The sequence below is a fragment of the Dermacentor variabilis genome, chromosome 1 (assembly GCF_050947875.1).
Source record: "Dermacentor variabilis isolate Ectoservices chromosome 1, ASM5094787v1, whole genome shotgun sequence".
Lineage (NCBI taxonomy): Eukaryota > Metazoa > Arthropoda > Arachnida > Ixodida > Ixodidae > Dermacentor > Dermacentor variabilis.
Window position 1 is genome coordinate 279,474,877 of NC_134568.1, and position 26,215 is coordinate 279,501,091.

The 26,215-nt window shown below is 47.9% G+C and overlaps 1 protein-coding gene across 1 annotated transcript in view; it reads left to right on the top strand.

Moving 5' to 3' along the window:
- Positions 1-455: 455 nt before the first annotated feature.
- The window catches only part of LOC142565608 (uncharacterized), a 141,978-nt gene continuing 116,218 nt past the window's right edge, over positions 456-26,215 (top strand). The window contains exon 1 of the mRNA XM_075676274.1: positions 456-749. Coding sequence (XP_075532389.1) covers positions 572-749 — 178 coding nt within the window. The 5' untranslated portion in view covers positions 456-571. The remainder of the gene's footprint in view (positions 750-26,215) is intronic.

The window sequence follows — 26,215 nt, forward strand, 5'->3', positions numbered from 1 at the left end:
GAGCACTTCGTTTTAGCCCGGCATTCTCGGGCATAACGAGTGGCATTGTGAGCGGTCCGTGTGGCAAATAAGGGAGGAGCGGCGGGCTCGCCGCATGCCTGCCAAGTCAGAGTCGACGTTGACAAGGATGGTTTAGCGCCTTCGACGGGCCCACAAAATGAGCCGCCGCTCCGAGCCGGCGGCTCTCAAGGGGGATAGCAAAGGGGGACGCAGCGCTTGGGACCCGCGGCGGCCGACGCCCCTCCCCTGCGATCCGGTGTGGGCCGGCCTCTGCGTGGCTGGCCCGCGCGGCCGGGCGCTTTGCCCACGGCCGTCCAGGTGTCGCTGACGGCGGCGCAGCGCCGCCATTGGGCCTCGCGTGCCCGCCTCCCCGCGGGGCGTGCCGGGCGGCGGGCCGTGCAGCTGGCGGCGGCCGCGGCGCCCTCGGCCGGCTGTCGGCAACAGAGCCCGTTTCTGTAGCGGCCAGCGCGAACGCACCGGCGGCACGCTCTAATTAATTGCGCCAACCAGCGGCGGCCAGCGGGCCCGACGCGCGTGTGGGCCTGACGGCGGCGGACCCGAGTTGAGCCCGATGCTGTTGTCTGTTGAGCGCGACGTGGTGATGATGCAAGAGGAGGCCGTCAAACCTCCGCCATCGACGGCCAGCAGCGGACTGCGCGCCACCGACTTCTCGATCGCCGCGATCATGGCGCGAGAGTCGCCCGGCCAGCCGGCCAGCGCCTCGTGGCCCTCGGCAGCCGCCAGCTCCGGTGAGTGGTCGCCTGTCTCGCTGCCGCTGCTAACTCTGCTGCTGCTCGACGGCCGCTTTCACGGGTTCGCCGCTCCGGCAGACCTTTGAAAACGGCCGCCACCGTGCGCCGGCAGCCGCGCTTGCGTGCCGTCCCGGCGGCGTCGCAGCGAGGCTCGCCCGAGCGCGCACTGCGTACGTGGTGGTTGCACGCAGGCCGCACTGTTCGCCAACCCCGTGCGAGCAGGTGTCGCGCACACAGCCGCGTGAACACTTGCACTGGCACTGACATGACCAAACGAGCGATGCTCACGCGTATGCGCCCCGTGCTGCGGACGTGTGAGAGTGCCACTGACGCTCTGTGACATGTGTTGGACGTCGTTTTCGCTGTGTTCCGTGTCATGAGCCGAGGTGCACCGTGCCCAGGGTATACGGCAGTCGATGGCGAATCCGTGGGTCGTGATGTGATTCTGAGGACAGTTCTTACGATAGCAGTTCCAGCAGTGCGTGTAGCATGCATCCGATCGACCGTGTGCATGCGGTTTTATTGCCCATGGAGTTTCTGATCCACCTGAGATGGGGTTCATTGTACTTGCGTTGTTAGTAATAATGCAGTGCTGTCAGGTGGCAACTCTTTCGAGTTGTCGAGCGATTCAGCGTTGTTCGTATGAGGTCAAGGGAAACCAGGCAATGACGTGTCAGGCCGTAGAGCTCCAGTGTACAGCTTTTACATCCGCCGTCAGTGTTGACAGCGGTACAAAATTGATGCTGCGTGATGATATATGCTCGGCCCTCAATCCAGAAAGCGGGCGTATGGTCGTTCGGCGTGTACAAAGCCGTCCAAGGCCGCCTTCCTGTCTGTGCTGCGAGCACCAGGCAGGCGGTGTGGGTGGTCGTGCCCTGCACGCACGTGGTCGCAGGATGTGCGAGACGCCTTAGGTTGAGGGCTCGTCAGCGCCACCTTTGAAACAGTAGTGGGCCCCTTTCCACCTCCCCAACTGCATGCGGGGGGAACGCGCATAAGCATCCTTCGGCAGTATACAATGAACGGTGCTCCGAAACATGAAACGTTTTGCTGTACTGTAGGCGTCTGTACGCTCCTTTTTGTAGGAATCAGAGTCTTGCATACGGTGATAGAAAACGTCTAAATGAGCATGTTGCGTGATCTCGGGAAAACGGGGCGTTACTTACAGTTTCAACGCAACGCAAATCTCGGATTCCGAGATATATGCTATAACGTTTGATGATCTCAATATTGCTAGGATTAAGAATTAGTAAGCCCTTGTGGTTGCAGTTGACGCACTATACACGTCACGTAGTCTTCAGAATGAATTTCGCTTAGCATTTGCACTGTTGTATATTATGCAGGTGCAGATTAAGCGAAGCTACGTTCGAAGCTGATTACATATGCCCAGTGAAAAGCTCAGCTTAAACTGAATTGCACCGATCACCTTTAAGATGAATAAAGTATTCTCACAGCAACGTGCTATTCGCGCTGTGTGTATAGTAAACTGTTTACTGAATATACAAGCAGGCAACAGTGCTGCATTGCATAGAGCATACATTTTTTTTTAATATCAACGTTTAGTATAGATTAAAAAGAAGATTATGGGAACTTTGTGTTGGTTTGCTAAGCTTTTGGTTACAGTCAACGCTCCGATAACGTGACCATCGGTACATATTGAAGTACGTGAGCTCGTGACCATCTGCCGTGTTTTGAACACAGAGTACTGTAAACGATCCACTGCTCCTTGTCTGTGCTTGCATGTGTTCGCTGTTCGCCCGCCCTTTACTACATAAATGTACGAGGGAACTTACAGGTCCTTTGCACAAAATGACACGAACCCGCGCCGTCAACCTTGTTTGTGGGCACTGCTTATTGACAGCACACTTTTTCGGCTCGCATATCGGTTGGCATAAACTTCACCCCATCATACCTAAGCATCATTGCATTCTCAGCTGTTTTGACGCTGTTATTTTATCATTTCGACAACTGGTCCTGCAGCATAACGTGGATGGTGCATTTCATACATACAAGAGTCAATTGGCAGCGAATGTGCAGACACAGTGTCATAGTTTGTCATTGCAAAGGTGCACATTTCTGGGCCACCGTTTTCAGAGCATGCTACATGTAACAGCTTGTAACAGGCCAGGAGCAGTAGACACGCAGTCTCGTGGAAACACATATGCGCCACAGTCTGGCGTATAGTTACACTAAGAAACGCAAACGAACATTTCTGTAAACATCTCACTAATTTCATGCTAGTCTTCCATTATGTACATAAACAATTCAGTATACGTTGTACGTGTTGCAATGACATGAGGCTTACGTACAGTGCTCACTGCCTGTCAAATAACTGTGTACACAAACCGAAGCCGAGGCTTTGGAATACATACATATATATATATATATATATATATATATATATATATATATATATATATATATATATATATATATATATATATATATATATATATATATATGTGTGTGTGTGTGTGTGTGTGTGTGTGTGTGTGTGTGTGTGTGTGTGTGTGTGTGTGTGTGTGTGTGTGTTAAGGCATCACCCAGAACTCTCAACCGCGAATGATCCAGTTCTAATCTGTACACAGGTTTATAAGTTGCAGCCACTGGCTTCCTTATTATTGCCAGGGAAGAGAACCTTTCCCAAGTCAAGCATCAGGAGAGCGGTAACCAACTCACCCATTGCACTCAAGTTTTGTATAAATGCATCTATGCGGCACTAAGCTTTCGCAAGTCGCGTCGAGATTGGGCTGTCTTCACATTTATTGAAATGGTATACATGTTCATGTTCTCTCATCAGCCTTTTAGTGTTTGCATGCATCAAAATTTTGTGTAACCAAGAAAGGATGTTCCTTACACAACCTTCGCGGATGGCCCTTTGCAGGCATTGGCATGTAGCGGTATACTCGGTGCTTTTCATGCCGCATATTAGTAACACACATCCGCGATATGTTATCAATAATAGGTTTTAATATTGGAACGCATTGCTTTGTAAGCCTGTCTTATAGTCAGCCGTATTCAAACCTGCAGGTGTAGTTTTTTTTTTTTGTAGAATATTTATAGTCGGAACCGATGAATTAGCGATATATGCTATGTACGTCAAATCATGTGTGTTTAATTCGTCTAAAGACAGCATGACGGCGCGTATATTGGCGAATGAACAGGCACACGACTACGTTCCCCGTAAAAAGCTTATGCGGTCTTGCTTTATCCTCTTTCTTCGCTTATTCCCCTTGCCCCGGCACAGGGTAGCCAACCGAATATTTATCCTGGCTTATGCGACGATGTTTCTAGTGAGTTGCTGGGGTGAAATGCAGATGGGCAGATAGTCACAGTGCATCTTAATTAACGGATGCATGGATAAAATGAGCCATAACCAACACTCTGTCATAATTATGACCCAGGATAACTCATCAAGCTGCAAATGTAATTAAAGACTTAAATAGGCGATGGAGCCACAATCACAAATCGCGCTCAGGCCATCTCAGATTTATAATATTCATCGCGTGCTGAATGTCTGTATAAACACTCGTGGTTGTAAGAAACACTGTAGGTGCGCCCGGCTAAATGCACCCACCTCGAGGCGTCTGAACAACCTTATATGCGTCAGACGTTTAGTTTTCGAGTTAACTATTTTAGGTACCTTGGTACCATGCGTTGCCACTTCACGCCTGTCTAACAATGTGAGCAACCGTACGACTGTTTTATGTGGTAGCAACCACAGCAAAGCTACAACCACAAAATTCTATTGAAGTAGAAGGGTCTGTGATTTCACTGCTGCACATGGCGGCCACTGTATTCCATGAAAGGTTTATATGCGAATTGGACCAGGAGTGAAAAAAAAAAGAAAGGGACGACAGCAACATTCAGGAACGTTTTCTGGATACAACCGCAGCAATATCAGTATTACCCTACACAAGAGCTTGGACAAAAAGATAATGATTAGGAGGATGCACGGTGTAGACACCGCTCTGCACACGGAGGTAGTCAATGCAGGCGCGAGCTGTATAACATAATTGTCAAAGCAGAGGTCGGCAGGTTCTCCTTCCTTGCACAGACTCATGAGAGAAGAAATATAACCTCTCCTCTTGCGATGGAGATTCGCAGCGTTTAATTACCTGCTTAATTACTCGATCAGCTGCGGCGCCGAATTCACAAAAGTGAAATAGCTCGTGATTAAAGTGAGGCTCGTGCGTGGATTTCGCTCTCAAGAAGGAGAGGAAACACCTTTGCTTTAGTGTAGAAGTGATAAGTGAATTTCACTGCCAGTGGCTCTGGCGCCTTCGAATGGCGACCGCGGACAGCGTGCCCGATAAGCAAAAAGCAATAAACTCCTGCCGCGAGGAGCTAAACACATTGCTCATTGGTTGTAGAGACCGCGTCGCCGATGACGTCAGCGTCGAGGAGGCGGGGGAAGAGCTCCGTACGCCGGCCAACGATTATGCAGGGGCACTGCCCTGCCCGAAACGAACGTAGACGTTTTCTTTTTTCTTTTTCTCCTCCTCCTTATTTTTCTTTTTTTCTTTTCTTCTTTCTGTCTATTTTCTTTTTTAAAGTAAAAATATGGCTGTTTTTATTTGAACGACAAAGGTTGGTCGAGTTGGATGCGCTTAATTACGAGGGACGTTACGCCATTCCGAAAAATCACAATAACAAATCGAATAAATGGGAAAATGAACAAGTTATTAACAGTTTCTTATGCCACCCTTCCCTCATATACCGATTGTTGCTTCCGGAGCAAGAAAAAAAAAATCCCATTTAACGAGAGCCTCCCCTCCTTGTCCCCCTTTGTCCTTTTAGTGTTTTCCCTCCAGCTAAGGAAAACATGCACCCACACGACGTAAATGTGCAAATTCAGGGTGAGAACACGGTATGCTAACAAGTTCAAACAGCGAAACTAGGAATATGCAGTAAAATGTACTACGGCCACTGTGTACATCGCTCGCTTGTGATGTTCAGGTGCGTTTGAGAAGTGCTTTTGGCGCCATCATTTGCGAACATGGCCGTTAGATTCACGTAGATGTTTCAAATTTCAAGATCGGGCACCTTACGCTTGTATAAGGTGGAGGAAGTACAAGAATATGTAAGCATAAACGAAACTGCGCTTTGATTCAGCCGCCGTTGCGGCCTGTATGCGCCAAGAATTCTTACCACATAGTAGCTGAAGGAAATCACGGCTAGGCGTCTGCCCTATAGTCTATAGGATATGATTCAGTATAATAAACCCGCGGAATGGGCAGTTCCTCGAGTTTTTCATGACACTAGAGCAGTCCATACCAGCCTTTACGTTGAAGTAAACTGATCGACTCAAAGACTATGTGAACTTTTCGATCCCTGTTTTCTTTTTTTTAGGGGGTGCATCCTCCAGGAAACAAAACTTCCTATATAATAAGCTCTTTCATCGCGCAGCATTAGCAAGCAACTTTTACTCTTCTAAATACAAAGCCAATAAGACATCCAAGTCTGACTTGTTTCGTACCTGTTCCAATGTGGTTGCAACGTAAATGGTCTTTGCATGGCTGGGGATCAACGCGAACTTGGCGGCGTACTTATCTCCTCGACAATGTGAAGAATTATGTCGTAATTATGTTTGGCAACTTTTTAACCATAACAGCTAGTCGAAGCAGCCAATTATTTAGTATTGCGGTTAGTTGGCGTTACGGTACTTCCGTCCTTGCCGTAAGTGGCATCGTGAACTTAGTTATGCGACATTGTTGAATGTTACGTTAAATGGCGTTGTTGAACAAAACGTAAGACGCCCTTCATGTCCCTCGGCATTCCGGCAGCAGCGGGAATTACCCTGCTCAACCAATAGTCAACGCAGCTATATAGAATCACCATGCATGTATAGTCAACACGGCATATACGGGCACCACAGTGTCAATGCGTAGCGAAGCGGGCTGCAGCATAAGTGGTCTGACATCACCTTTCTTCGGTGCGGCCGAAAGGTGCTATCAGTAGCATACGCGAGCGTCCGTTCTTTTGGCAAATGCGATGTGAAGAAATTGTGAGGCGTCACGTTTTTTCGACAAAGACGTGTAAACGTCCCCCTCTAGAATGCTATCCCTAGGCCTAACAGTGACCGCTACGATACCGCAATGTCGCTTAGCTTTCGTATATAGTCGAAATGCAGCAGGTCTATAGCTGAATGATTTCGGCCTTGCCGCTTATGTGTCGACAGCGTTAATTAAGGAACGTTTCGTGAGCGATGCATGTAGCTCCGTTTTTTGAGCGCAAGCCTTACACCAAATACAGTATAGCATTTACTGTTGCTTCAGGCAGTCCATGGATGCCCATTCACTGCCAGCAACAAGCCCTGAAAATTTCTGATGCCAAACCAAATTTCTGAATAACTGCGCTGTCTTTGTCTAAAGGTGCTTGCCCACAGAATATATTAGTGCGCCCGATTTGAGTGCTCCCGTGAAGTGACGCGCACAGAGTGTATACGCCTATATATACGTCTGTGTTTAGAGAGAGAGAGAGAGAAGGGAAGAAGGAAAGGCAGGAAGGTTAACCAGACTGAGTCACGTTTGCTACCCTACTCGTGGGGAGGGGAATAGAGAGTGAAAGAGAGAGAGAGAAAACGTGAGTCTATACCGCACTTTTTGTTGGTGAGAACGCACATATCACTGTAAAATGATTTGCACCCTTGAAAGTGAAAAAGGTGTAAATGTGTCTATAACTCACCCTTAGGGTGTGATTTATACAACTGACACCCTAAAGGTGTGAGTTTACACCCTTTTTCACCTTTATGTAGCTACACTGTAAATTATTTTACAGTGTAGCTGTTGTCGATCGCTTCCCTGTTCGCTTACTTAGCAACGCAGTTTTCGACAGCGACCGCGGTTATCGGCTATACTATCAAATACCTATACCTGTACTATCAACTAAAACATACTCAACGCTGTCGGTAAATTTATTTTACATAAATGATGTTGCTCCGAATACAGAAACTGTATGTGTCAGTTATTGGCCATATCGTCCGCATGCCCCAAAACATTAAAAGATTCTATGAAATGATGCGGTATCGGTGTACTCTTTTATGATAATTAGGTTGTTCTGCCGAAAAAAAGACAATGTATATTAGGCGCGTGATAGCAACTTTTGAAAATATTTTACGTCAGTTCTTGCCGAGGGAAACACGGTAACCGCTTTTACCGGGGACGGGCGTCGACGTATACAGCGATTAAAAAAAATGCTTGTTTCTTGATCTATGCAGTTCTCGATATGTTGCGGCTATCACGTAAGCTATGATTTTCTCACTATCGACGCCTAAGCTTATGCAGATGATTGCCCCCTTCCAAACTTTCCCCCCTTATTTCGCCTATATATGCTTTCCTCATAACAATTTGGTGCCTGCCTCACAAGATGCTACAGCCTATAAAAACGCACACTTCCCAGTTTCTTTATGAAACGTGGCATCTATATATTTAACTGTCGTGCATACTTAGAAGTAAACGCCTGCTCTTGATCACGCTGCTAGCATGGATAAGAACAGCTCATAGCAGTCATGTATGTAAGCCCAATCGTTCGTATACACAATCGCTCGGCAGCAGACTCTTGGCGTAAATAAATGTTCTTTTCTTCTTTTAGGCTAATTAAACCTTTAAGGAACAGCGTCGCGCGTATTTAACTTTTGTATCACCTCTTGCTGAATTTTTATCGACGTAAGTGACACATGTGTCATTTGAAAAGAGAAGACCGTCCTGCAACACAGATTTCATAGCTGTGTTGCTGTAAATCTGACCTGATTTCGTTTAAAGCTTATCGGATTTCGTTTTAAGCGTAGAAAGGAACCGTCATGCTTTTACAGCGAGGTGATGATGCCTCGTGAGGCTTTCGACTGCTCTCTTGGACTCTGTACATTTAACGCGCCCTGTTAGAACTTCCGCCGTGCCGCAGGAGTTGCTTGAAGAGGGCGAATAAACCATTTGAAGGTATAATAAAGAGAGAGAGAAGAGAAACACTGTTCAATGGATGCTTGGAGTTATTTTCCTAGCCTAGCATGCTGCTCCATATGACGAGGGTGACATTAAACGACGGACCTGTAGTAAACGACCCGTATAGTACTACGCACGTGCGCAACATACACAAGCACACAATACAGCAACTAAGTCGAGTGTCTTGGGCGGGCCAATGTGTCTCTGAGAAACGCTAAGAGGGCCATCGATGTGCGCAAAACACTGCCAGCGCTTATATAAGGCCACGCGGCATGCCAAAATATTTTACATTCGTAATATCGACCCATAGCCGTATAATAAACAGTCGTCAAGCATGTCAATGTCAAAATGAGTGGAGGAGACCTGTCAGTAGAAAAAAGTTCTGTTCCAAGGTTTCGTGGTGCATATCCAAGCCATGCAGATTCGTTGCAATTTCATTTCGCTGTCGTTAACAACCGTTTGCTTTTGTTCTGGTGTCGTGAAACACATTGAAGTTTCGGAAGGAAGCACTTAACAGCAAGCAACACACAAAACAGGCGTATATAGGGGAGAATGCAATTCACGCCTATACCCATTTCAAGGTTTCTTATCAAACATCTGCGACATCAGTAGGCCGCCTACACGTCAACTATTTTGTCGAGCCGCTTGTCTGTTTTCAAATGGAAGCATTGGGTGTGGAAAATGCAGTGTATCATGTTAAGGCAATAATATACCTATCACTTGCAGCGATTTTGCAAGACCGGTAATGCAGAGCAAGGCTGGACGTCAGAGGTATACCGCCCAGCTGAAACCTCCGTTGTCCATCCTGCTGCAAGCACGGTGTTATTACACAGGCTTCAGTGCAAATGAAGACGTTCAATTTTTCGACCAGAACAAGAAATTATGACGCAACGCCTCTTTATTATATACTTACAGTTCCATTTAATATAACTTGCTGTCAATGCGACATATGTCGCACTAAATGAGGTGCAGGGTCTTTAAATCACGTCAATGCCATACTCGTCAGTAAACAAATATCGCATCGTTTACTTTTGTTTCGTACGCCGTTAATGCACACGATTACAACAGTTATTGCAGTTATTATTACAGTTATTATTTATATAACTCACACCCTTAGGGTGTCAGTGATATAAATCACACCCTAAGAGGGTGAGTTATACACACATTTGCACCCTTTTTCACTTTTAAGGGTGTAAATTATTTTACAGTGCGGTTCTCTCTATTTACGTTTTCTCCTGTCAGCTTATTTAGTAACGTTAAGTCTTTCTTGCGCAGTTAAGGATTCCACAGCTTACTCGGCCTTAAACTCAGACAAAACATTAGTGTCTCCCTTTTTGCGCAACAATGCATACATTAGTCTTTATAGTTCGTTAGAACTTATCATCCGCATGAGCGAAAATGCTCCGTTTAATAAGGCCACGGTGGTACATGCTCTGCACGCGTGTTGCACCGCCCGGCCATGTTTTCTACAGTTAACTATGGGGGCGGACAGACAGGGTACAAGCTTTGAGACTAATATGGAAACATATAGCAAAACCTGTGGGGAAAAATGAGGTTGATCAATTGGTTTGCGTATTTTTCTACCCACTGCTAGTATGAGTTGCGCTTGATGTAAGCTGGGAGAAATGAAGGAAGCATCTCTCCTCTCGTTTGCTCAAGAAGGTGCATGGCGTTATGTATTCAGTGGTGCCAGGCTCTTATCCTTGAAGTAAGAGGGTGGAGCCATACGGACCCCTCCAGACCCCTCATAAAGCAATCTCTTCTATTGACGCGCTTTCTGTCTTCGCTAAAGGTCAAAATCCAAGCCTCTGGCACCACAGAGAGGACGGCATTGTTCACAGTGCGCTATAATGCCAAAGGGTCAACAGCATATTTGCCTTCAAGGGTCATAATCTTCCTCATTCTTGAGCTGCAATCCGAAATGTGTCCCGAGGCTGATTTGTCATCACGAGAACTATGCTGCAAGTAGTAGAAAGTGAGCTTCCGTTTGTAATTAGTGTAGGAATCGTTATTTTAACATAATTTACCTGTTGCGCGGTGCATGTTGGCGCACGGTACAATGCAGCTTCTTGTCCAGCCCTGCACCTGTTGGCCCTACAGAGTCTAAACCGACACGTGCTTAGCTCCAGGCAAATCATCGAGTATGCCCATAAGCATCGCGTAAGATTCAAACATCTCGTGGCACAGTTATTGATTCTGCGACCTCGCACACTATACCTCCCTGTAGTGCACTGCATCATTCCTGACGCCATAAGTGAGGCACTATATAAACAATGGCAATTGGCGGCGTGCGGCACGTTTCCATACAGAATTTTACCGGTACGTAACCACCGTGCACCGTGCTCTGCGAAAAAGGTGCATGCGATAAGACGGTGATTTCAGTGAAAAATTGTGTGTCAGCTTCTCTGATTAGATCCATAAAATGAGTGCATGCATGACGAGTGTTTACATGAGTTTATAGTAAATAGCAATAGTAAATATTAAAATAATAAAAAACGCGCACAGAACGAACAGTCTTGTTACGAGGTTAACAAATCGGTAAAATAACTATATATACTTTCACATGCTACTTTATTTTGCCCAAAAAGCGCAAGACCTTGCAACGGGTGGCGAAGATACCATATCTTCAGATGAATAGTATAATTATTCATCTATAGCGGATTTATACCCCGTGAGGAGGAAGGCAAAGTGGCTCTCTCATCTACTGCTATAAAGGTAATACTAGTGTAAGTTGAGACCCGCTTGGGTACCAAGCGTGGCGAAAATATAGTAGAATATCAGTGAAATGAGCATCACACGCGATTTATAATCCGAACATGGTATGATGCAAAATAAACCAAAACATGAACAGCAAAGCAGATGAAATGAGCCTTCGTATATTTCTTTTTTCCACTTTCTTATGAAGAAGTCTGTGACGCTCGTTTGCACATTTTCTCATTTCGTGCATCTTCTATAAAACTTTGTGGAACACAAGAAACACCACATAGCTGGAGCTCATGGCACACTCCAGAATATTGACATCATGGCCCGTCGTTACCATTGACAGCGACTGATCGCCGAACTGCTAACCATTTTCATCGACACTGTCAGGTTCCTCCAATGTTTTAATGAAGCGTTGTCAGTGACATCGCAGTCATGTTGTTCAAAGCGTCCCAATAGCGGGAACGTTCGCTTCACTGACAGACGTGCGAGGTTTGCTCATCTCGTACACCGTAACACAGCGCCTCGCCATGCACAGTGTTGATTGAGACCTGCGACGTCGACGCACGGCGCCTTCTTCCTTCGCTCCACCAGGATGTGCATTGCGTTCCACTTTCTTTCTGCGAGATTCGCGGCTTCGTTAAGCAAACGCGGCAGCACTAAACGTGTAAAGTCAGTAAAGGCCGATTCGCGAAGGGCTCGCTAACAGGGCGTGTCTCGCATGTCCTTCTAAATGGATGGTGCTGCGGACAGAGCGCGTCTGCTGTTGCGTGAAAGCTGTCTGCTTCTTCAGATTGCGGGGAGAATTTTTGTGTTGTCCAGGAGTTTCCACGAGTTCTTCTGGTTGTACTGGTATTTTCTCCGTGTTTTCCACGAATACTGGTTGAGATATTTTCTATAGATCGTGTTGGATCCTTTATAGAAGTATTCCCGAGCCGAGACCTCATACTAGCTATTCGCAGTGATTAAGCCAAGGGTATCAAATAATTACGGCAGTATGGGCATTTTTTTGTTGTCATCACAGATTTGTCTCTGCCAGTGTCTCTGACAGGATTAGCTTTTCCTACACTGATCTGAGTGCACCTTCTGTTGTGGTTGCTACGAGACACTTCAGCACCTTATATTCGAGTGTCCCGCTTTCAGTGCGCAGCGCATGTCGCTATAGTGAGAAGCTACCATCTCCTTGGCGTGCGGTGTGCGACACTCGAGGAATGTTTATACCCCAGTGGTTGTGCATCTAAACGTGATCAGGCCCATCGCGCCCTACTAATCTTCCTAGAGTTAACTAACTTAGGTTCACGTTTGTAGCGTGAACATTCAACATTCTGTAGTAGCGCGACCTTCAGTGACCGGCCCTACTGTGTGTGATCTGTACTGTGTTCTAACGCTTCTTCCTTCGAAGATGGGAGGTGGCGGGTTCAAACACCTTCTGGTGTATGTTGCAATGTGAACCGACTACCGGCGTCACTTTAATTCCGGCTGCAGAGTCGAAACTGGGCAGAACAACGTGCGTAGTGTACTGTGTTCTACTTTAGTCTTTATATTTGTCCTGTTGCTCTTCCTTTCCTCTCTCCACCCCTCCTTCCTATCTTCCATTTCTGTGTTGCTGTCACCTCCCTTCAGAAGAGTAGGCAGGCGTTGTGCCCCTTCCGGTGGCAGTTGCCAGCCTGCTCGTCGCTTTCCCTTTCCTGTTAACTGTGTATATGCGTTCAAAACAAATAATAATAATAATAATAATAATAATAATAATAATAATAATAATAATAATAATAATAATAATAATAATAATAATAACGGGTGAAATTTATTTTCGCTCGCTGAATGCATAGTTGCTTGCCGGTTTTTCGCATCAATGTATATAGTCACCTACTTTATGCTTTCGGACATTGAGAACTTCAGTGTATTGCATATGCAGAACGTCTTCGAAGAAAAGTTATCCCCCAATTGCACAACCAGCGGCACGAATGCGTCCAGTTTAGCTGCATCTTGTTTCCCGAACATGCATTTCAATAATGCGCCATCTCGATTGAACTCTGTGCGCTGAAGAACAATCGAAGATACCTCACACTTACACAATAGGTCGCCAACGTTACTGCGCTGTGCCGCTGTCCTTGGGCAGCGTTATTTGTGATAAAAGGCGCCACCGTTGTCAGTATAAGTGCTGCAACTTGATCGGCAACGCCTTCCATGGCTGGTATCTTCTGTAGCATTGCCTTCAAGTATGTGAGGAGCAGGTTTGCTCGACGATCTAATGTTCACTGATTAAACAACTCTTTTCAGCTGCTTCTGCTCGCTGTTTCTAGCGCCAAATCGAAGGAAAGCCAGAACAACTGACGCGACGAGCTGAACGCCCGCGAACAACAGTACGTCACAAAAAACCGAGTATCTCACAGGAGTTTCGTTGGTCAACGCCTTCTCGCAGCCGACTGGAGGCTTGCGCCGTAGACGCGTAACATGGCGTGGTCTGGCATATAATGCACGTCCCGATTTCCGAGCAAATGGCGTAGGAGTTATGTCTTCCGGCGGGGTCAATGGAGAGGCGTTCGTTTCCCCCGCAGCTCACCGGGCCGCGGGAACGCCTGGTGCGCGCGCGCAGAGGCAGCAGGCCGCTGTCCGCACGACGAGGGGCTCCTCGAGAAAACGCGGGTGGGCTGGCGCGGAGGCCAGATGAGCGCCGTTATCGCGCCTCAAGGGACGCCCAATTAATTGCGTCCAATCTCCGCCTCCCCGCTGCCGTGCTTTTCAAAGCCGGGCTTTCGCAGGCACCCGGTTTTCGTTCTTTCTTTCTCTCCCTCCCCTCGTGTCTAGTTTACCATTCTGTTCCTTCGCTCTCATCCAACAGCAGCCCCCCCCCCCCCCCCCCCGGACCTTTTCGCCATCCTCTTATTCTCCTGACGGCCTTCTATCGGCGGCCATTGGCGCCGGGCGTTTGCTGGCCTGGAGGCCACATCTTACGAGAGTGTGTCCTCACGGCGGCTCTCATCCGGGTATACTGGTTGAGGGAACGTGTAGTATATGGCACGAAGGGAAATCGGCGCAATCTTTTTTTTTCTGTATCACGCAGTCGCTTGCTTTAGATGTGAGCCGTCTGCCCCTTTTGTGGAAGAAATAATTGTTCAACGATGGCCCCTGAACTAGACTTGAACGAGAACATCGCAATCGTCGTGCTTCCGTTTCAGCTGCTTCTTCATGACGCCAAAGAACATCGGCTACGTATACTTGTTTACGAAACAGGAACCCGATTAACGACATTACCGTCGTAACGGACCCTTATTCACGTCATTTCAACATAGAAACGGGTTCGATTTGGCACTATGGGCCACAGTAAGCTATTGATTAGTATTCACGTTTTAGCCATACTTGCGGTGTTCCATGTGCAATCGCAAACTGATAATTGCGGGCGCTTTCCATGTGTTCCATGCATGGATGAAGCAGCTCTTCTTTAAAAGACAAAAAAGAAAAAAGAAAATGAGGGGTGTTACGTACCAGAACCACGATATGGTTATGAAGACACATGGGGATCTTTAATGTGCCCACAGTGCACACCGGACACGGGCGGCCGGGATTTGATTGCGTAACTTCGTGCTTAGCAGCGCATCACCTCAGCCACTAAGCCACCACGGCGGGTGCGTCGCTCTTCTTTTCGCACGGATATATTGAGCAACATGTCGGCGTATTCTGATACCCCTTGAGGCGTTAAACGGTGCGCATCTAGAGAATCATGAGAGACGGCCTCTTTACGCTGTTTCGTTGCGCTCTTCCACGGTATACCAAGTCAGAAGACAGAAAGAGGGTGTGTGCGTACAAAGGAGGGGGGGGGGATGAGGTCCTTACTGAAGGGGAACGAGGAGTCGCACGACGCGAAGATCATTTGAGCGGGAAAGTGCGAACCGCGACGTGTGTCCCTGCGCGCCTTTACCCGCTCGGGACAAGTTGAGGGGGCGTTCACTGAAGGGCGCGAAGCTCAGTGCCTATACGAGCGCGTCTTGCGCGTGTGCGGTCGAGCCGGCTCGTTCCCTTTTAAAGGCGCGCACCACACATGGCGGTCACGGTTCGCCACCAGCCATAGCCGTCACCGTGAGACCGCACTGGAGCAGGATGGCATCCGCCTTTGAAGGATGGCCTGCCGACAGACAGTCACGGCGCACGTGTACGTCGCGCTGAAGCCCCGAGGTGAAGCTGGCAGATTCATTCACTCGCGTTTGCGATGACTTCTACAGGCTCGATGGAAGGGCCGCTGCTCACCTCTTCGTAGGAAGTCTCAGCCTGCTTCTGCCGCTCTGCGAAAACAGCCTCTGCCCTAGATAGGTGCCAAATGCGTGCGAGTATACCGGGACGCACACACGCTGATGACCTTCCGGAGATGCTAGCCGTATACTGCTAGAGCGAACACGGTAATGATATAACACATTATAGTGCGAGTGCGCTGACCATATATACGGAGAAGAAGATCAATTTATGTGCCTCTTATAACAAATAACGAGCGGTATGAATAGGTTCTCACTGCGGTCGCAACTTCCGTAGCGGCGCTGACAATGAATCTATCTCACTGAGAACACGTGTCGGCCATTGGAACGGCCCACGAATCGTCGCGACACTTCTGTACAATGCGTCAAATGCGACCTGCTCTTTGAACAAAACCAACCAAACCGTTCGTTTTGCGCTGTTTTCAATTATTGCGCGCGTCTGCGTAGAGATAGGGCATACCAGCATGCAGTATGCTCTGCCCAGTTTACGGTATTCCAGCGAGGTGTACGCGTTTCGTAGTCAATCCGCGCGTGACGCGCTGCTTGGCTGTATTTGCAGACGACACTATTGCACTCCCTGCGCCTTCATTATGCGGCGCCTGCTGTTCAGTGTTCATCAGTCGCATGTAGCGGCGGCAATTATGATGTGTCTGTGTCCGCCGCTATGGCTTTTCCATATTCACACTTCCCGCTTCGATGCGCCCTGAGCAACCGTTTCATTTCCGCCCAGCCACACCAACGTTGTCCTTGTTGCCAGCAAGTAAATGCAGAAAGCGAAACTGCACATTGCGCATAACAGAGGATGTGACGCATTCGCAAGTCGTATTCGCACTCGCAGCCATTCCGCGCTTTCACTGCGCGGGCGTATACTATAGCATTGAGTCGAACAGGCACTCCGCGGGATGTAGCACCTGCAGCTCTGTCTGCACTATTATTTCGCGCTTGTGTTGTTGCTGTACAGAACTGAAACGTTCGATCTATGTCAGGCGTTCGTTGTTGCTGCTGCTCGGGCGAATCGCGAATCCAATGCATGCAGAAAAGAATAAGCGAGCTCCTCGCCCAAGCACGAGCTCTATGTAGGGCTGATATCTGACCATCATTTGTTCCGAGTACGCGGGATATTAAACAGACAGTAAGCCATTGTTCAAGCACCGCTGCTCGATCTAGCGCTGCTTGGACGTGGTCGAGGAAATGGAGGGACAGTGCGGACAGTGAGGTGGGGGCGCACTATCGTGCGTCTCATTCGCGTTCCATCTCCACTCCAGTGGTTGGCGGCGCCGTCTCACCGCTGGCTGGTGACACGTCGTTTAGTGTTTGCCCCGGCGTGAGTATATACGGGCCGCAATTAATTGGAAGCGTCAGGAAAGCGTGCGCATTGTCAGCGTTGGGACGCGGCAGCCGTCAGTGTGAATGACGTGTGGCGCGGCCGGAGGAATGACAAAGTTGCGCGCATGCGAAAAGGGGCGAACGGGCTTCATCTGTGAAAAAGCTGGTGCGCTCATTCGACAAAAATCCAATTTCGGTTCCCGGGGTTATTTATACGGCTCGGGGCGCCGCGGCTGGCGTATGCGAAGTTGAAAGTGCGTGGTCCGCGAGGAAGCATCGGAGATGAGCGTTCCCAAATGAAAAATAAAAACGAGCGCTATAGCCGCCGGCCGTATGCATCTGCGTTGGCTTTGTTCGGCGCCTGGTGCTTCCTGACGCATGCGCCTAGGAATAGGCCGCCTTTTTGACGGGCGCGCAGCTATGCGTCGCCGGGGAACACGCTAGTGTCGAGTGAAGTCGGCGCGCGTCGTCGCCACCCTCGGATCTTTTTCCGTCCGGCGCATACCGGGCTGTCTTGCGCGCGCCGACGAGCAAGCACATTCCGCGGAGACGTGCCTGGGCTCCAAGGCCCGCGGCCAATCAGCGTCGCCGGGGGAGCCACATGGGAAGGGAAAGGCGCAGGAAGCCAGCCCTATTTAAATAGGGAGAGGAGGAAACGCCTTCTTGACGCGCTGTTAAAAGCGCGCTCGCCAGAAAGGTCGACGTCGGGACGAGGACCGAGCGTCGAGTTAGGGCTCGGTCGTTCGTTAAAGTCAGCAGAACCGAGTTACCGTGGTTTGTCGCTTGTCGCGTGTCTTTCTTTCGTCGTTTCTCTTTGCAATGTCGCGTAGATGCTGAAGCGTCAAGGACATGGAGTCCCCATCGGCCGGTTGAACAGAGCAAGGAATGACTAAACAAAAAAAAAAGTGACCACCATGTTCCCGTTGAGCATTTGCTAACGTTTGATGTCGCAAATATTCACACGTCACTAGATATCGGGCGATAAAGTATGGGGGCGTTTTTTCTTTTCTTTCTGTCTTGTTCGCGCTATTATGCAGACAGCTAATATAAGGAAACGGGCGGCACGCCGCTTATAGCCGGATAGTTATGTTTACAAGCGGGAGCGTTAGAAGTGGAATCGATGAGGGCAAAGAAAAAAAGAGCGACGTCACGGGTCAAAAGTTAATTAATTTATGCACGATCGTCTAAGGCCGCTGGAAGAGGAATTGCTAAAAATAAATTTTATAAGAACGGTTCCGATGCACAAAGCTTTTCGTTCGTAAGGATGGTTTTTCCTTAGTCGATCGCCTTGTACCTCATACATTCGCTGTCGCTGTTGTTTGGTACTTATTCTTACGAATACGAGCAATTCTTACGAGCGCTTCATACGCGATTGCAGTTCGCAAGAACTGGCACTGACATATTATGATAGATAACATAGTATTAGTGAAAGCAGCCGACCAATGACAGATATATATAGTGCATACGAACGAAAAGCTTTGTGAATTCGGCTGCTATACTTCAAGATATCGGGTGAAGGGTTCATATTAACAACATCTATAGCGTAAGCGCCATCCGCGATTGTTCATTGACCAGCGAATTGCGACGTTATCACGGTGATCATAGCCATGAGTCCTAGGCGCTCGAACTACAACTGATGAGCTGACGCTTTTACGCCAGAGAAGTTTTGCGACTATACGGGCGGGTCATCTCTTCTAAGGCATGCAAACGGTGCTAATATAACATGCAATGGCTTGTGAACTTTTCGAGAATCGCTTTGCATCGAAGACTCCACCATAGTTCTGTGGTTTTAGAGCTTTAGGGATTATTGGTGCTGCCTCCTTTTAATTCTACGCCTTCCTATAGTTTGTTACTGTCATAAAAAAAAAAGGAAGAAAGCAAATAGAGCGCCTGCATGGGCACTAGAGCCCACGAAGGCAGATCATATAGTACATGAAGCCTCTACGGCCGTGCAAGGTCGTTGTAAAACACTTTAGTAAGTTAAGAAAAACACGGGGAAGGCGGGAGAGGCGTTTCGACATGTGGACTTGAAAAAGACAAGTCCACTTGTCGAAACGTTGGCTCCCGTTTTTACCTTGTTCTCGTTTTGCTCATCGACTTCAATAAGTTAGTAAGTGTTGTCGTCGATGCCTTATTATTTTTTCTATATATTCTTGGCAGCTGCGCGTACAAGGCATCAAACGTGCGTTTTTACCTCTTCAACAAAGCATAGTTTCTCATTTCAACAAAGAATACATTAACATTAAACTATCGGGGTTTACGTGCCAAAACCACGATCTGATTATGTGTCACGCCGTAGTGGGGGACTCCGGAATAATTTTGACGACCTGTGGTTCTTCAACATGCACCTAAATCTAATTACACGGGTGTTTTCGCATTTCACCTCCATCGAAATGCGGCCGCCGAGGCCGGGATTCGATCCCGCGAGAATACATCATGCACGGTATAAAAGACTGCTGACATAGGGCAGGAAGAAGAGAAGGTACTTGCAGCTTGCCTTGCCACAATTCGTCTACTAGACATTCTTTATAGCTTTCGTGGCGCTTTCCAGCATGCATTCGCGGTGCCGCCATCGCCAAGAGCTGTGGTAACATGCCGGTAATTATCATCATCATGTTATCATGGTAGTGGCAACCACACGTAAATATGACGAGGATAGATAGAGAAAATAAGCACCGCAGCCACTGTCGAGCGTATATATATCTACCGCTATGAAAAAACTGAAGCTCCAACCGACCGCACCATGAGGACATTGGCAAAGTTTAAGCGCGGAGAGGATCAGCACCTCGGGAGGCAACTGTGCGTGTGCGTTCCGCGGTGCGAGTCAGACGCAAACCAGAGCCGAGGGCAAAGGAGTTAAGGGAGGCCCACGAAATGATCTGAAGGATAAGAAGAAGGAAGAAACATATGCGGAGGTGCAGAAACAGGGTGCTGTAGAGGTGAGCGATCGCAATGAAAGGAAAACAGCAGCAAATATAACGTGGCATCCTGTAGTTTTCGGTTCTCTCTATCGCACGTCTCTGCACAGATTAAGCTTGATTCATAAGTCCATATATCGCTCAGCGCGCGTGCCGAGGCACGGGCCAGCGACTCGAGGACGAGCCCGAACCAAGTTGTCTTTGTATACGACAACCGGGCTGCAATCGGTGACAGACTTCGGACAGACAGACGGCGAGGCGTGCATTCTTTGTGCAGCGCTGACACCGTTTACCGCAACACACACAGAAAACTGCGGGTCCGCTGCAGGCCCACGAACGACAGTTCTGGAATAAGGGGCCATATATTGCTTTGGAAGCCAAGAGATGAGTGCGCATATCGGAAGAACGCAGTTCAAATTTTAGGTTGTGCGATTGGAACTTACGTCTCTCTCAAAAGTCAACAAAGTTCGTGCGCGCGCTAAACCAATAGCGTCAACAAAGATTACTCATGTTTTCAGTCCCTCATACTAAACGTACCTTACGCTGCGCAAGCTATCACTATTATAGCAACACATTCTGGGTAAAACTGCAAGTTTATTTTCAAATATAGTTTTTTATCTTCACAAAACATAGTTTTGATTGATGCAGCATGAATTTGCTCGAATGCATACGGTATTGAGACCAGTGCGGCATAGCAGGCACACAAGTTGCACTTGTGCGTCTGGTTGCCGTGGCCAAGTATCTCCGGCGTATAGTTTCGGAACTTAGGTGTGCAAGGTCAACGTCTCAGCATAGATGATAAGGTTATCGGTTGGTATCTGGTAAGGTATCGCTTCGCATTTGGGGCAATGACTCTGTACAGGACGTGGGTCTTTTTCGTGGGTAAAAGCCATTCGGTCTTAGCATTCTCGCATCCACGCTGTGATTGATTGTTCTGATGGGGTTTGGAAACGGATACATTCGTCGGGCGCTTTTCCACAACGTTTGACTGCCTCCTATAAGCAGATCGATGTGACAAGAGATATATTCATGTTTTCGTTTTGTAGCGTTGGCAATCAGTGATCCCAAGTATAGCGAAATGTTCCCTAATGTTCCGGCTTTTCGACGGTCACTTACAGGGCGCCCTGCCACTTTTTATTTGGAAGAAGCAGGAGACTTCTGCAACTTCTGCCAACACCGACAATCAAAATTTACTCGACACATACCTTATGTGTCGTATCGTCAGTGATTCGTCTACAGGTGCTCTTTTGTACCTGATAACTTAGGCACTTTCTCAATTCGTGAAATATTGAACTTTCTTCAGTTACGTTGCGGAAGGTTGCAAGGCAATATATACACTCCAGATGCAACAGCTCATCTCTCAAACATGCTTTCGCACTTGTTAGAAAATATTCAGATCAACGTAATCCCACAAACCGCTCTCCCCCTCTATCGCGTGTTTGATCCGCCTTTTGATCGAACAATTTGGAGTGTTATCTTTGTGTAATCCTCTCTTTTAAATAGTGTACCAGCTAAGTATGCAGCAGGACGCTGTGCCACATTAAGTCCTGTTGTTTCATCATACGTACAGTACCGACATAATAATTGCAAATTTCCAAGTTTTATTCCTTCCTTTCAGGGATTCTCCTGCCACCCCTTCCTCATTTAGGCTAATAAGCCATCCTGATAAATAAATGGTTCATTCATTCATTCATTGATTCCTACCACTTGCGAAGTTCATTTTTACTGTTGCACATTTCTCCTCGGTTTTCAGGGCCGCTTATGTGAGGTTTATACTATAAAATGCATGAATACAAGGCCACCTTGCCAATCTTGGTTTTGCCGAGGTAAAAAGGCGGTTGACATGGGATGGCTTCGCGAATTTCATGCGTTATTATTTCCTTAATTATTTTTTTAGCGGCTTTAATTAGGCTACCCCTGCTACTCCTCGTCACCACGCAACCGAAAAGGAAAACACAGAAAGCACTGAAAGTGAAGAGAGCCACAAGACATGCACGTGCTGTGTTCAAAGTTTCCCAAGCAAAGGAAAGGAAGACAGAGAAGAGAGTGCAAGAGGCATGCACAGGCACACTTTCGCAATCGAGTGTAAGAACTGAAAAGAGTCAAGAACACGCGCACACACGCGCACAATTTCGCACACGAACATATAGCTAGCTACATAACTGTGCCTTACTACATATATCAAACTTAAGCGTGCGTGACACACCTCAGTGTGTAGAGAATAACCTTTTACAACAATGAACTCGGACACAATTATTTAATCCAAACCTGATTTCTTGCTGCTTTCCAAATTCTTTTCTACTCAATTTTTTTTTCTTTTAGCGACTAGTACTCTTCTTTGTAACACCGCTATTCGCCATTAGCCAAGTTTTTTTAGGTATTTAATGTGAATAGTCGACGATATAACAACATCAAATCAATATTCAGTCTTCTCCTTGCTGTAGTTTGTCGTGGGCGCTCGGGAAAATGGTTGCGAAAATCATCGTCTCCGTGGCCTAAAGGGTGTTGTGGTCTCTATAGCAACGCATTGTAGTCTGATGAAAAAATACCGCGTGTGCCAAGCCGCAGACGACGTAATAAAGTTACAATCTTTCTCTTGTTCGATTTCGCGGAATAGAACTCTGAATGTAAGGGCAAATAAAGAACAACTCGGATATTTTCGACTGCTGATCAAAGCAGGTGTTCCCGCTAAGTCAACAGGATATCTTCCTCAGCAGCAGGCGGACTTCAAAAGAGGGAGGGGATCATTTTCGTGCGCCTGTTTTACAGCGTCACTGGCTACAATGTTTTCAGGGATATTGTAGTTTCCTGTCATTTATTGAAACGCTATACAATGTGATTTTTTGCTCTCTAGATTTTGTGTGCTCTTCGAGGGTTTCATACACCAAATGTGCGCTTAACGCAGTTGTGTGTGCATGCTTTAGCGGCATAAGTACGGTTTGTAAATCGCCAGAAACTGTCCATTTGTGTGCGTCCTCTACTGATGCTGTGAATCCAATGCAGAGGCAATAATGAGGAGTTCAGTTACATGTGAAGATGCGACTTCTAATGCCTCTCTAAGGAAAGCGGTTCATATTTTGGCAAAGCCTAGTGCTAAGGACCCTGGCATAATAACTCTGCATGCTAAAAAGCTGTGCTGGCTGCATCCGCCGCGCGCAATAAAGAGAGAGAGAGAAAGGCAAAGGAAAGACAGGGAGGTTAGCCAAAGATTATCTCCGGTTGGCTACCCTGTATTGGGGGAGGGGCAAAGGGATGCGATAGGTGAGAGAGGAAAGAAAAGGAAAGGAAAAAAATCTCAACAACATACACACACAAACGTACACACGATACACACGAACTGTTTCTGCGTGTGGGCACTGTCACGCAGTCGGCGAAGGCGTTCCTATATGTTATGCAATGTCACCGTCGGATCTTACGTCACACAGCGTACAGTCACAATTTGTCAGAAAGTCCCGTGCCTTTTAATTACCGCAGCAGCGCCTTCATAGTGGGTCGCGCTGATGTTCACGTAGGCCAGTTTCCAAGGATGTTGTTTTCTGTTATTGCGCGCTTGTCCAGTTTGTCTATAGGGTGGCTGAGAGGACTGCTCTGTGCAGGTGGAGACGAGGGCACTCACAAAGAAGGGTGCGCGATTGTTTCGTTGCACCTGCAGAAGTTACAAAGTTGGCTGTTAGCCATTCTGGTAAGAAAGGAGTCGCATTTGAAAATGCGACTCCGAGCCATAGACGGACTAGAAGGGTGGAGTTATATACGTCGTGGAAGGTTGGGCGGAATACGGAGCTGTAAATTAGGGTCCAGGGCATGAAGGCGGGCACTTGTAAACTCGGATGAATTCCATTGAGCTAATGTTAGGTCACGCGCAAGTGCGGAAAGTTTTTTCGCTGCGTCGGCTCTCGAAAGAGGAATGGCAACGCAGTTAAGCATGAGCGTAGCATAGTAAGAGCGCATCGCTCACCATAATATCTAAAATGATAGTTATCCTGCATTTTATGCTGCCTGGCAGTACTGCACACGTCCTGTACACGGCAACCGACTTTGTTAACTCATGCTTGGAGTAAATATGATAGAGCAAGAATAGAAAAAAAGATGCACGATAATCATCCTCCTTGAGAACTATACTGTTCCAAGAAGAGCAAACTTAAAGAAGCGGGTCCTGCACAATATTTATCAAAGAGCTACTGTTGTAGTTACCGTACTCGTCTGTATACGTTTTCCACGTACTTGCAGTGAAAACAGACCATCTTACTTTGCTGTACATTTAAGGATAAACGAATTCCTCGATTGCTTTTGGCCAAACTGACGTAGCATCATATATATGGTATCAAGAAAGTGGCTGGCTTGCAGCATCGAAGACGGGCCTTTCGGGCTGCGGCGCCCTCGCCGTTTCTCCTTCGTTTCACCATTCGCCTTTTTCCGAACCTCGCGCGCGCGAACAAAGCCGCTCGCGATCGCTGCAGCGGCGAGTCGGTCCTTCCTGGCCGCCGCGCGTGACTCGAAGCCTGCGACGTCTTCGAGACGGGCGCACGCTCTCCCGCGAGGCTGGCGAGCGAAAGCGCGCTGATTTGTCGCGTACGTCCAGCGCGGCGCTTCGCCGTGCGTTTGGGGAACGGCGGCCCCGCGCCTCTGTGGGATAGGGCGGCCGTAAGTCTTCCCATCCATCAGCGTGTATCGAACGTGCTTAACGCCAGTCGATCTAATCTCAGATTACACATCGAACGCATGAGCGCTGCCGCGCGCCTTCGCGAGAAGCGCTTGCTTTCGGAGCCACCCTTGGCGTATCCTAACAGACCGCGGCCTCCGTAATCCAGCAAGGGGTGCCTTCCTTTGTGTCGCGCTTTCGGCGCCGCTCTTTGATGCCACCGGCTTATTTACATGTGCAACCGCGCAGCGGCGCCAAATTTCATTCGGCCGCGGTTCCGCGCGGACAGAGCGGCTGTCGACGGCTTGGGCGCCGCGTGGCTGCAGTTGCTGCCGCCGCAGACCGCCGCGCGAGTTGTGTCGTGTTCCTCCCGGCTGGACCTCGTTAAGGCGCGTGAGCGGGGCCCGCGCATGCGCTCCAGTGCGGACGGCGGGCGCCGCATGCCATCTCCGATTAAAATGTCGCCACTTCCTGGTCTCCGACGAATACGCACCAGCGGAACCCAGTCTTTAACGGTAGCCCGGTCCATTTCGTGTTACGTCACGACACATGATGTTACGTCGTGTTGTATTGGTATTGCGATCAGAAAAAAACAAACAAACATAAAAATTAAATAAACAGGGAAACTTGTAAATGTTACTGCATTGGAGTGAGAAAGTATTCTTCGGAAAGCATTAGTGGCTTCCTAGTCACAGAACGCGCCATTCTGTTATGCAAGGTTAAACTGATCAAAAAATCTTGCTTCCTGTGGAGATAGGCACAAAGATTTCTGTTTCTGTGGCGTGCAGTGACTCATGATGGTGTAGCCTTCTATCGGTTTGACGTTTTGCGAAGTGTTGTGACGAAATGTCCTGATGCTTTCTTGTAGGCATATATTTCCTGCAACTTGCCAATAAACCAATTGGAAGTCAGCGCTCTGTTCCTTTAACTGGCCGGCTCGGCTTGTTTCTTCCTTTGTATGTTGCGCTGTACCAGTTCTAGAATGCATACCAACTTGCCCAATCCTCAACCCTAGTGATTATTGGCTTGGCTTGCAACATCCATTTCTATCGTCGAAATTACGCACAATCGCGGCGTTGGCAAAGAAAGTGGCTGTAATGACCGTGCGCTCCTGTCAAATAACTGAATGTCAGAGCTTGACGCATTTCGACCCCGCTCGTCAACCGAAGTTCACGCGCACGCTGAGTTCAACAGACTTGTTCCTACTCCCGTTCAACTGAAAAAGTTCATACGCCAGAATTTTTCGTAAGAGCAGGTCGTCATGTTGAACATATTATTAGGTGGTCTGTTCACTTAAGGATCTTCCTTCCCATCTCTGTCATCTTTCAGTACCTTCTCCTCCTTTCCCGCACTGCGCAGAGAGGTTCAGGTGCCAGCCGTGCGTTAGACAGTTACCGTATTTACTCGAATGTAACCCTGCCACGATTGTAACTTGAAAGAGCGTAAGTTGGGGCATGTTGGTGTTCCATAACTGTTACGAGGGTCGACTTCCCAGTCAAGCGAAATAAAAAAATACAAATAAAAATAAAACCGCGATTGTAATGCGAGATGAAAGGAAGAAGAAATGGGACCTTTATTCAAGAAATCACAATCAGCAAACAAGTTCTTTTAGGCGATCCTTTTCAAAGATAGGTTCACTTTCGCGAAATTTCGCGTGACTCGCCACCGAAAGCATCTCCGACAAGTGTTTTTG